General features: G+C 41.1%; 1 protein-coding gene across 1 annotated transcript; it reads left to right on the top strand.

The window, feature by feature from the left end:
- The first annotated feature begins 228 nt into the window (after window positions 1-228).
- Window positions 229-2773, top strand: LOC112560827. The gene is made up of 2 exons (XM_025232892.1): window positions 229-1740; window positions 2068-2773. Exons 1-2 carry the CDS (start codon window positions 231-233, stop codon window positions 2271-2273), a joined length of 1716 nt encoding a protein of 571 aa, XP_025088677.1. The 5' UTR covers window positions 229-230; the 3' UTR covers window positions 2274-2773.
- Window positions 2774-12806: the final 10033 nt, after the last annotated feature.

Below are 12806 nucleotides of genomic sequence, written 5' to 3'. Positions count from 1 at the left end.
TCCCTTTTCTCGAATGAATATTTTTAAAAACCAGATGAGTAGGGGTTGTAAAACTTGTCTTCATCATTATCATTATTGCTTTCATAACACGATAAAGTCACACAACTCTTTGGTGTCTTGAGTTCTAACAAAGGTCTATAACTCTATCTAAGCCAAGACCTATAACTCTATCTCGACAAAATAATGACGCAAGAGAGAAATGGTGACGACGAATAAATGACGCAAATGAAATGACGTCATTTGTCGAAGTTGTCGGAAGGTCAAACAAAATGGCGCTGAAGCTAGTATGCACACTACTGCCTGTGTTTTGTATGAGTCTTATCCTGCAACTCGCAATTTGTTTCTCCATCTTCCAAAGCCCTGCAGAGCAATATCACCAAACAACTCACAGCAGCGGAGATGCTTCCGAGCCTGACAACCAAACAAGTGCCTCCAGGGATCTTCGTCAAAGTACCGAGTCTTCTTCGGCAAAACATGGCGTTGCGAAAATTAAGGAATTCATCGATGAAAATCCATCAAGGATACAGATGACAAAAAGCCTCGAGAACAATGAAATTGTGAAAAGAACTTTTGAAAGATCAAATTCAGAGGCTGTGTCTTCGTATCTTCTGAAAACTCTATCGGGAAATAATAAAGTTGTTCAGCAAAGACCTAGCAATCTTTTGACTACTTTACAGACAGACAAGGGAGAAACGATTCATCTTCAGGACAAGGCAAGCAACGCATCAACACTGAGACTAGATGAAGCCACCACGAGACGAAATCATAAAAGGAAAAGAAAACGAGATATGGGACTACTGTATCTTTTTCCAGGAACCCTCCAAGACAGTGGTAGCGAGGACAATGCGTCTGTGGACAAGAGAAACAGAACTCACAAATCACGACTTTATCTATTTAGTAATTTTACACTGGTTGAAATCCCTCTCTATCCAGAGACTAATAGTCAAAGTACAACAAGGACAGCAGCAACAGGAGTCAGTCAGGAAAAGAAAACCAGTTTACCAAAGAAAAACAATAACGATGAATGGAACCGCTTAGATAATGCCCAGAATTTTAAGAAAAATCTATATGATCAATTGTATATCAGTAAATTGCCTACAGTCCAACATAATAGGCGAAAAAGCGCTTTGATTTCAACATTGGACAAAAACCAAGACAAAAATGATCTATTTAGTTATTTAGACAAGCTGTTTGGCACTAACGGATCAGCAGACTTCTGGCTGGAAAGAGCACACAAACCTTTGCCTGAAAGGAGTTCAGTCAGGAGAAAGCAAGATTTAAGGTCTTCTAGTCTGAACCTTGTCCAGTCCGACACAGATGATGAAAGCATCGTTAAAAAGCTTTCGGATTCCGACGAAACGCCGTTGTTCACAGACGGGATGAAGAAGACGAGTCCTGAGTTCACAGACCTCAGTAGCAGCAACGTTTCATCCCAAGCTGAGGAGAAGAAGAAGAAGAAGTACACTTTAAAGCAGCGTAAAGCTGATCGAGGAAAAGCATCTCGATCTATGTTTTCGAAAAGATACGATCCGACTTTCAGCGACAGGTCATATGAATTTCCACCCCCTGGGGGACATTTTGCTGCAGAGGATGACCTTTACCGGGCGTTCAACACTTTTGCAGCGATTAATAAAGAAGAACCCGACGATAGATTACTGGATTTTATCATAAGCTCCAATCAAATTAAACCTGAGGACTTTGACATCCACTCGATGAGCAGACGGCGAAGAGGTCTCAGAAGTGAGTCCGTAGACAGGTTTGGTTATAAAGAGTGAGGAGTGGCTGTGAAAAGGAAAGTGTAAACTACATATACAACAACAAAGAAGCTTCGATACTTCTACAAAAATAGCCAAAGTGTTAAAAACTACTGTCCAGTGTCGGAGATTCTTTGTCCGACCCACATTGTTGTCTGTTGTCTTTTGCTTTTACGCTCAAAAGTTATTTTCCCGTTAAATCATGATACACACCCATACACACACTCTCTCATATATATATATAACTAAATATAAACACATCCAAATATTCATGCGATGTCTTATCTACCTACTCTTGGACTAATTTATCTAGTTTCAGATGAGATGTTGCTCGAGCAAATACAGAGACATATTGCTCATTTCGAAGAAGGAGAGATCGCGCTTTTTAAGGTTCCAGCGCTTCGTCGAAAAGTTATTATACGCGGACATCCTTTTTTATACATCCCGGGCTTCCTGTACGACCCCGGACAGTGTAGCAGAGAATCACGGACCAGTCAACACAGGTCTGGAAAATATTAACTTACGCATCAGCGACGACCTGTTCCGAGCTCACACTGACGATGCCATTGATAAACTCTGAGTGTGTCCCCCTACACGGTGGATCCATGCTTCATGCGTTGGAAGAACTGCTTTTGTTGGAGAAAGACATGCAGACAATATTTTTAAATATATATATATGTTCATTATGAAGACAGGACGTATTATTTTATGAACATAAACGAAGATAAACAACCCCTTGATCAGCGAAACAACCCTGCTGATCACAACATTGCATGTATTCTTTTGTACAGAGGCAGTGTGGCACGCAAATTTTCTATGGATTTAAAATTTTACTACAATTTTATTAGTCATTTCTTACGACAAAAACACGATTGTGCGAAAGTCGTTTATTTGTTTCGCGGGCGAAAATAAAACGATTGTTATTGTATATCCCATCTCCGACTACGATCCTCATTAAACGCAGTGGTTTAGGGGGGTTATCTTCTGATAGATACATATTTCTCGTCAATAAAACATACAGCCAATACTTTGTTTGTTTGGTTTTTTTTTTTTTTTATTGGTCTTGACATTCCCGTCTGCACACCCTTAGAAGATGTCTTTAACAATTCTTAGCGTGTACTATTGCTTTGCCCTCAAATTTGACCTATTCGAATACAAAATACATGTTCTTGTTCATATTTGGTTTTGTCCACTGTTGTCCTGTGAGTGTGTGTGGGCGCACGTGCATCTGTGAGTGCGTGTATGTGAGTGCATTCATGTGTGCGTGGGTGTGCACATGCATCTGTGTGTGTGTGTCAAGACTAAAGCCAATGAGCTAGGCCCACACATTAACTAGGATATCCGTAGACATTTGGATGTCACTGCAGTGATCTTGAACTCAGCAAAGATGACAGTTGGAAACAATAATCAGCAGGTGCTTTTTCTTTCTCTTATTCAACCTTCTAGCCGTCCATTGTCGTCTGATGTTTACATCTTAAATTCCCCTTTTAACATGACAAATATGACACAACCATGTGACCATATGCTTGTTCATATTTGCCTTGTGAAGAATGGCCTTCCCTTTGATAAACTCCGAAGTAAAGGAAACTTATAAAAAAATATGTTTAATAACTGTCGTGGGTTGACATGTCTGCACAGGTGAGACATACAACTCTCTGTCATCTCCTTCTTAGTCTCCTCCATACGTCACACTGGTGAGGGAGGTACTCAGGATGGCTGGTTTGTCAGCTGGGGTACTTGGGGCAAGGGTTTGCATTTCAGATGCGCGTGATTGTTGGTCACATATGGGATTTCTTCTAGTTTGCCCATACTTTCAAGAGTCAGCTTTAAGCTGCGAGCTTCCTGATGGAAAATATTTTTTCGTGTGCCCTCCCCTTTGTGTTCTGTGTAACGCCCGCTATTGGGTTACTAGCAGAGGAATAACCGATCTCAGGCTGTGTCGGAAACATGTCTTTCATGTCAAAAGAAAAACATAGTGGTATGGAAAACGATGTAAAAGACTGATTCACATGTTATGTGTGTATCCAAGAGTGCAGGGGGTTCAGTCCCTTTCAAAAATTGTGTCCAGAATAAAAAACTGTAAGGTACATTCTATTCATCTGTGCTAGGTCATCGACAAGATTTCAATATATGATGTCTATATTCCACATTCCATCACATCCTACGCTCTTGTGTGACCTCTTCTTAGTTACAGCGCGAAACTAAGTATATTTATAAACAAAAAGCTAATGGCTGGCACCAGACCCTCCACCACCACCCGACTGTCTGAGCGCCACCAAAAAAAAATGTAGCTTTAAATAAGTACTGGTCCTTTCTTTTTGAATGCACAGAATGTAGTGTGTTCCATTAGAATCGGTCGACGAGGTCGCATGCACCCCGAGAAGCAGAAAAGATGATCCATCTTTATTCGTGTGACAGTTTTAATATAACGTTCAGTCGTGAAGTCACACGTCAGCGCCCCCCACATTCCTGCCGAGGTATGCATGGGGTGGGCCAGCTTGAAATCAACGAAATGAAAAGGCAAACATGTTCGTATGCAAAGTAATCCACCGGTAATCTCTCGGACCTTCAAAGTAAACATCGTTACTTCAAGCGATATCAGCGTGGTGCAGACAGCGCCTGGCATTGCATTGCCACCCTATCTCGACAACCGGGTACCCGCAATGACGCTACTTAAGAGTTCAACTTGCCAGATTTTCCTATCCAGCATTACACGTCCTGCCCCTTTTTTTCTACTTTGTTTTGTTAGGGGAACGGGAGAGAAGAAGTCAACGATGACCCCGAGGTTACGACAGAACAAACTGCCGGCGCCTCTAGTTGTGATCAAGTAAACATTGTCATATCACGGCGGCTGTCGTGTCCTCACTGACTCGACAAACAGAAATAGGCAAACAGGTCCTTTCTCACCACTCTACAAATACTAGGGGCTTCTTTGGAAGTAAAGACTTTCTTTCCATTGGTTCAAGATCCTTACCTTGGTTATCTAACATCGAAATGTTAAATATTTTATTTTGAACCATGATTTTTTAATTCTTTAAAAAAAATAACTTTTTTCTTTTAATGTTATGTGTTCAAATAAGTTCTGATAATTCCCCCGATAGTTCTCTTCAGCCTACTCTTTGCAACTACAACTGCGGTCGTGTATAATAAGCATAATAACATCAACCAACTTTTGCTTTCTAATTTTTTTCAGCCCAAGAAATAACAGATAACCTTTTATAATATTTTAAAATGTTCGACATAGCCAGAGTGAGTGGTTGTGGTGAATACAAAAAATGGCTTTTTTTTAAATTATTGTATTGCGTGGCAGCTGTCATCTCAAGACATGATTGTAGCAGCGTGTGACAGAAAACTTCAGTTCATCACATCAGTCGATGAGGCTGAGGTTGCACCCGCCATTTTCTCGTTTTTCTTGGCAGCCATCTCAGGATTTCTGACTTTTTCTTGAACCCGTACAATACTTTTCTCACAGTTTGGAGTCTTCCCCGTAATTATATGACTGTACAGTTGTATTTAATTATATGTGTAACCAAAATAGTGCAGTCCCAAAAACAGTATTTCTTGTGTATTTATATGAGTGTTTGTTTGGTCTGAATAGCTTTCACGTTTTTTTATTATTATTATTTTATTTTTATTTTATTTTATTTTTATTATTATTATTATTATTATTATTATTATTCTTTACATAGAGAAGTGCACATCTATGATTACTGCATAAGTTAGCGCCGAGGTTTGAGAGCTAAGGTTATAGTTAATTTGTTAATTAGGTTTAGTTAGGGTCAGGTGTGTTTGAGCGTCATCACAATATGTACTGACGTAGCAAAAGACGTTACGTGTAGACATAGACCTACCTGGTGGAAAACGTAAATTAAAAGCCAGTAGACCTGCCTTCAAAGTAATACATAATTTAAAAGATGTGGAGATTAGAAGACAGTTGTCACGAGAGACATGGTCGCAGAAAACCGATCTCCAAGATATGATGACAACATTAAGACAAAAATTTCTTAATTAACTAAAACCAAAGAGGATAACAAATTTATTAGTTAGAACACAATGTATTTTATCATTTTATAAAACCGTTAAAAGAATTAAAATAACTTCATGACACTCATAGACCAAGTACGCAAATAAAATTCAGATGGGTTCAGGAAAAAAAATGTCTCAACGAAGGTGCGGAAGAGATAAATTATAGAAAATTTGAAAGGAGGATAACAAGATGGTGATACCTGAACTGAATTAAATATTATTCATCTTCCTGTCATAAGCCAGTGGTTTCATCTTAACTTGCTGAAGGAAGTAACGTATTGAAAATGAAGGTTCTTGAACTATATCATCATCCCCGACATAGGCATTACACTTTTTTTTTTTCACCTTCATATCTCAATTTAGAGCTAACACCTCGATGTAAAAGACAGCTGGGCGTTGACTCATAACTTTTAACACCCACTGAAGCCTGGCAGTCCACAGTAGTCGCTGCTATGGCTGCAGGCCCCACACCAGTGTGAACGTCCGCGGCACCATTTATCACCCTCCCGATATGTTTAACGAGAAAAAAATTGTCAAGAGTGTGCCCAGAGACTACTATAATGACGATTAGCGTTCCTGCTACTAAGCCGGGTAGATTTGTTGTTCACACGAGGTGTTGATCGAAAAAATCTTATCAGGAATAGAGGGCAGCACGGTGGCTCAGAGGTAAGTAAAATCTCTCACACAAAAAAACCAACAACCTCTTAACCTGATCTCTCTAAACTGTATCCTGTTAGTCAAATAAAAAATAAAAATAAAATTTCACTGGAAGAAGAAAAGCAAGGCTCCTTTAAAAAGACGATATTTTTAATTCTTACCGGTTAAATTCCTTTGTAAGACAAGATAACCTGCATAATTTCGATTTCTGAGGAGACTGTCTTCTAAACAGTCCGAGTGCCCATAGAAAGGCGTGAGCACCGCAGACGGTGAGCAAGAACTCGGTCCTCGCGTAGCGACGTGACGTCATCACGTAGTGACGTGTTCTACGGTCCTTCTGGCGACGAGGTCTTTCTGGCCGTCGTCAGGTGAGCCGTTATTTACGGTTGGGTCTTGTCAAAGTGGATGAATAGACAGCAGCGATTGATCAAAGGCTTGCCTGACCCTTGCCCCCCCAAGCCGGCTGCCGCTTTCATTTTTCACGTGCTTGCCGTGGTAGGTGTTCGATTTGTAAGATGAGGGCTTAGAAATCTTGAACTAGGTACCTTTTTTTGAAATTCCATTGGCGAGGCTCACTAGATAAATGCTAGGTTAGAAATCCGGAGCATTCATTGTCAGGATCGAGCAAAATTATCAGTGGTTTAACTGGATCGAGTATGAGGTGTCTGAACTGCTTGTCCCACAGCCAACCGTGTGTGTGTTGCCCTGGTGTAGTCGAGAGCCTCTTCAACTCTGAGCTCAACCTACGTGTGCTCGGGCATGCGGAAATGTTTCACAACACTCGAAATGTAAACTTCTTGTACTGACCACCTTCGGTGAATTCTTGCGAGAGGAGTCATGGCCCAAGTATTTGAAAAAAAGTTTAAAACAAAAAGCCATTACTAAAAACACACATAGAAGTTTGAACATAATATATAACAATATCGCTTTAATATGTGATCTGGTACTCTGGTACTAAGATAAAACTGTGCATCCCGTGATGCTCACTTCATCCAAAAGTGGCCCCACCATGCCATTGCATCTCCCTGTCAGTTCATCTGTTCTCGATCCCTCTCATGTCTTGTAATCTACGAAAAAATATTGCCCCCTTGTACACCAGAACCCCCTGTCCCCCCTCTCGTCACGCATGCTTATGTCCACCACGTGCTAGACCCTAAGGCTGACGATGTTTAAGCAATGAAAACTAAACTGTTTTAAGACAAATGAAAGAGTCTTTGATATAATGTAGGTCTCAGCTACACGGAGAATCAAAAAATCATTTTATCAATTTGTTCTGAACAAAGAAAATTCAAGAATACAACGACACTTTAAGATCCAGGAATGATCAGCAAAGACAAGCCTCAAGAACATGTTTTTACACTTCAGATGTGGAACTAAAGAAACAGAGCAGAGGGACATAGGAAGGGAATTTCCAGTACTGAGGTCCACAAAATAAAGCTAGCGACTCTCAAACTTTTCAAGTTAATACGTTGAAATAACACAAACTGAGACTGTAAAGTAAAGTGTTCTTCAGTTCCTCTATAAATATTCTTAGACACAATGTCTCGCCAATGGCTCTTCATTTCAAATATCGCCACCACAAACGCAAAGCGTTACTTAGGTCCTCTGTAGACCAGTTTAAGTACACTGTCCCGGCAATGGCTCTTCACTTCAAATAACACAAGAAATATCGTCCACTCACAATTAAACGTTCAGTTTTCCCGTCCTCTCGTCCTTGCTCGCCGCAACGATTCTCTCCATTTTTTTTCTTCCTACATCCAACAAAACGATTTTTTTTAATGAGAACAAAAGTAGCAGGATTCAGCAAAAGCTCGAATTTGTTTGGCAAGCAGAAGGATTTTAATCGACAAAAAAAGGAAGATGGGTTACAGTAAGGAGAGTGAGCATGCGTGCTAACCTAACAGTCTAGCATGATCTACGGTAAAGTTCCCCATCAACTCTTGACAAATATGTTTGCCCTCGCCTGTACAAGACATTAGGTAAATAGTCGAGTAGTGTGGCAGTTCAGGTACTGCATTTAGAAGGTAACTGCTTGTTTTCACAGACACGTCGACAGACTTGTGACAAAAAAGAGGAGATGAAAACGAAAAGAATACTTAGGTTATTCTAAAGTTTTTATGTAACAATTTTGTTTCTGCATACTGCCATCCCCGTTCTCTGCGTTTGCCTCTCCAAAATGTTTTTAAATAAATTAAAATAAATAAAATATAATTAAAACAAAATTAAAACATGCTCTGCACCAAAGTATTCAAAACGGATCGAAAAGTCGTTATGGGATTCGATTGGTGTGTTTGTGGGGAAACCTGGAGGAACAGAAGTGGATAACGATGGAGTTTGATCCTCCTTAGACGCGTTGGACGCGACTTGTGTAAGCGAAATATGAGGATGTCTGCGAACATATATATATCAACTAACATAAAGCGCATGCGAGAGGAGGGTATTTGTTTTGTGTGTGTTTGACTTTTATTTGTTTTATATGCTGGCTTCAAAGGCTATTACAGTTCTTATGCATTCTGCCGCCGAACAACATGAAGTGCAATAAAGCATGATACATATCTTGAAAGAATAACGGCATTATGAAATATCCTGTCCTACATTTCACATTAATATATTATTTCTGTACATCCTCTTTCTAAGTACCAGCGGAACCTTTCATCAACTAGTACCAGTCAATGAATGAATAGCACAACAATTTGAGCTGTCATCATTTTAGTATTAAAGTTTGTGCTTGCTGCTCACGCATATTGATAAGATTCTAGAAAGGCTCATGCACTCACCTGGCGCCATCCATGACTGCCTCCCCCGTCCCCATCGTGCAGCAGTGTGGCAGGTTTTTCCTTTTTTCGTTTGTTTGTCTACCTGCCGTAAAGGGTAGGCCAGAAATAACGTCTTCATGCGCTAAAACTTGAAAACACCCAACTACTCGAATCATCGCCATGCCATTTGCAAACATCAACATTAGCATGCTACACACTCAGAGAAACGATCTTCAGACATGGAGGGTCACCCCTAAGATCTGTTCGAGGTACGGCACCATTGCCCACCATCCTTACAGACACCTCTCCAAGATGGGGAAAGACTCACATATACATTATGTACAAGTCATGCTATTTCGATGGTCCATAAGATCGCTTATGGATCAGCAACAAAGGCTATATGTACATCCGCCTTGGAGAATTTTTCTTTTGATCTTTTTTCAGAAGACGTAAACGTGCCGACTCTTAATAGTATTCACAATCATTATTCTCTATAAAATAAACCATGAAGGAAAACCAGGGCAAATGTCGATCTTGAAATAAAGATGAATGCTGTTAATACAGCCTAAAAGAGTTAGAGGGGAGGGGAGAGAAAGTTCCGGAGGTCTTTACCAGCCTTTAAATTAAAACAAAAGTTTTCATGCCTCTTTGCGTTCGTGGGAACTGACAGAGAGGAGAGAAAACATTAGGACACCCTGCAGGTCTCCCACGACATTCTTGCCGCCTGAATCTACCCCGTATCTCAGCAGCCCGGGTATGCAGCTTGCCATGCTTGATTATCAGAATGACATTTTGATTACAGGTAAACTCGCTCTGGGAGATTAGCTTTTTGACCTCAGATGCCCAGCCTGCCCTACCGCTGTACTCGAGAGTTGCTGGACTCGTAGGACTGGGCACCGCCAAGAGGATGTTTTGGTCAGGGAGCACGCGGTACAAACTGTCGGTTTGTTTCGTGGTCAGGTTTTTCCTGGCTTTATATACTTTCGAAATGAGGTCAAACTGAGAAATGCCCTCGTTCCTTCTGTCACATATTCACTCATCCACTCACTCTAAAACACTCATAACAACACGCACACACCACGCGCGAGCGTACATTATCTCTTCCCTATCACTTTCTCTCTTGTTTACGCATGTGCCCGGGTATGTGTGTTTGAGGAGATGGGTACATTAAGAAATAAAAAGGAATGTGAGGTAATAACTTCCTGGAGAAAATTTTGTTGAACGGTAACAGCTGACCCATCTTCTCCAGTCAGGGTGAACGACCTCCGACACGGAGAAAAAAGTGATGAGGCTTTCATTGTAGGTAACGGTCTTTGCCTGACCTGGTATCTCACAGGGCAGCCAGTGCTAATAGGAATCGTTTCACGCGACAACATGAAATGCTGTAAAATTAAGAGAACAGCTTGGATACTGCCAGCTAGGGACGCATTCTAGACGCTTCGCCGGCGTACATGCCAGTTATTGCCTGGTAACAACACAATTATTGCTGGCCAGACACATAAATTCAGCTGTCCTCTCTGGTGGCTGGTCTTGGTCTCGTGTTTCTGTTGCGTGTGACTGTCTGGGACCAAAATAATTTTATCTTTGTTTGCTTTGTAGGTGGATGCAAGTCTGATTAGTATTGGTCCTAGCGTGCGTACAGTCCTGTATGAAAACACTCCGTTATTTTGTATACGTGGACTATAGTGGTTAGGTCAGGTAGGTAGGGACTTTGCTTCTTGCAGTAGTCTGTGAAATGAGGTCCTAATCTCCACATTTTCGTTTAATTGTTGCGTTAGCTGTAAGTCGTGTGTGGGTACCTGCATACAATGATTCAGCGAAGTGTGTGTGTAGGGGTTAGAGAAAGATTGACAAAAAGAGAAAATGGAGGCTTTCGTGAAAACTAGGGGACGATTACTGTGGCAGCTGCTATTACAATTTGAGTGCACATCTCCATTTGAATGCAAGCGTCTGTTTGTGGTGGCTTTTTGTTGTTGTTGTTGTTGTTGTTGTTGTTGTTGTTGTGTTTGTTTTTAGTTCTTTGAGCTGTTTAAGTTACCGACCCTGTGTAGGTGTGTGTTAAGCACTCTTCATTAAGACATCTGAGTATGACTCGACATCTCGGATTTTCGTAACAACTTTGCCTACGTCTCGGTAGTCAAGTTCAGGAACACTTCAACTGAGCAACGAATGTTCTCAGAGGCGAGGCTACGTTGACACGGCTGAGATCAAAATAGCTTCGAGTAGTTTATATGCGTGCTAACAACCTAGACTAGTTGAGTGGCTAGTTCAGTTCTTTCGCACCTGCTCGCCGTGAGACCTCTCAGAACCGCAAGTCATCGGTTAGCTTTATTGCAGTTTGTTTGGTGTTGCATTGTGAAACAGTAATCATCCTCGTAGTTATTATAGAAGCCTTTCTGTCTCATTCTCTCTCTCTCGCAGACACATGCTAACACCTACCCATCTACCCATTTCCACAAAGACAAAGTGAGGGAGACAAGGTATAACTTACTGGCGGAGGATGCATGGGTTATGACCGATTCATTTAATAATTCAATTGCTCCCTCATGAACTCTGCTGACATATTTGACACCTAAGTGTTGCCGCTGTCTTCTTTCACATTTGTAGTGTATTGAAGAAACTTGGCAGAAAAGAGTAATCTCTGAAACGCACATTTTCACCTCAACGTTTCAAAAATCGAAGTTTTTATTGATATCTTGTGTTATTGCTAATAAGTGGGCGGACAGCGTTCGTAAGAGGAATCGAAGCGTTCGGTCAGTTGGTTTGGCGTTGCAAATAGAACTAGCAATGTCTGAAACTAGATAGTATTAGCCAGATTGAATTACAGCATTTTTAGAAAGAGCGAATATGCTGGTTGAGATTCGAACAATCTTAAGCGTACGTTAGCAGCAGTCAGTCCATGAATCATGGTGGTGCCGCGATTATATCTTATATGATATTAGTGCAGATTTCGATTGTAGATAGGGTGTACTGTGGCTGTGGTGGGTATGTACACAGAATTTCTCGCAAGTTTGCTGAATGCTATAATGTGTATCGGACACTCTTTGGAGCCTGTGAGTACATGTGTATATTCACAATTTCGTTCTGTGTTGCAGATGGTTGAAGTGTCTCGGATACTGCGGTTGAAGGACGAGCAATCGAAGCAGAAGTTGTTCACTGCAGGCAATAGACACTCTGTAATATGACCTGAATTTAGCTATATATGCACTGCCGCGTAAAAGATATCACGTATACTCGGTTACACAACGGCGGTTCTGCGAGTTTGTTCGTGTACGCGGTGGAGGTTCTTAGAAGAGTTCTTGTTAGGTCGCGCTCATACTTGCCGAAGAGTTACTGTCCATCAGTATGTTACGGCTGCCTAATGCAGGAATCTTTATATTCCAACGTCTACTCATTGTTGAAAAGTGAGAGGGCTTAATAGAGATTAGCCACGCTATGGTGTGCGCGTCTGGTTAGATAGATTGTGACAGAGATTCACTGATTCTGCGCTCGTTCGTTTAAAAAAGTCTTCCAGATAGTATTATAGTCGAGCACGAATGCTGGTCGCGCACGGAGGGAAATAGCCCTTCACACACGCACGCACACGCATGTCAGCTGGAGACTGGCCAGCCTC

This window comes from Pomacea canaliculata, linkage group LG3 (genome assembly GCF_003073045.1).
Source record: "Pomacea canaliculata isolate SZHN2017 linkage group LG3, ASM307304v1, whole genome shotgun sequence".
Classification (NCBI taxonomy): Eukaryota; Metazoa; Mollusca; class Gastropoda; order Architaenioglossa; family Ampullariidae; genus Pomacea; species Pomacea canaliculata.
The sequence above is the reverse complement of the archived record's forward strand: the minus strand, read 5'-3'. Positions and strand labels throughout refer to the sequence as shown.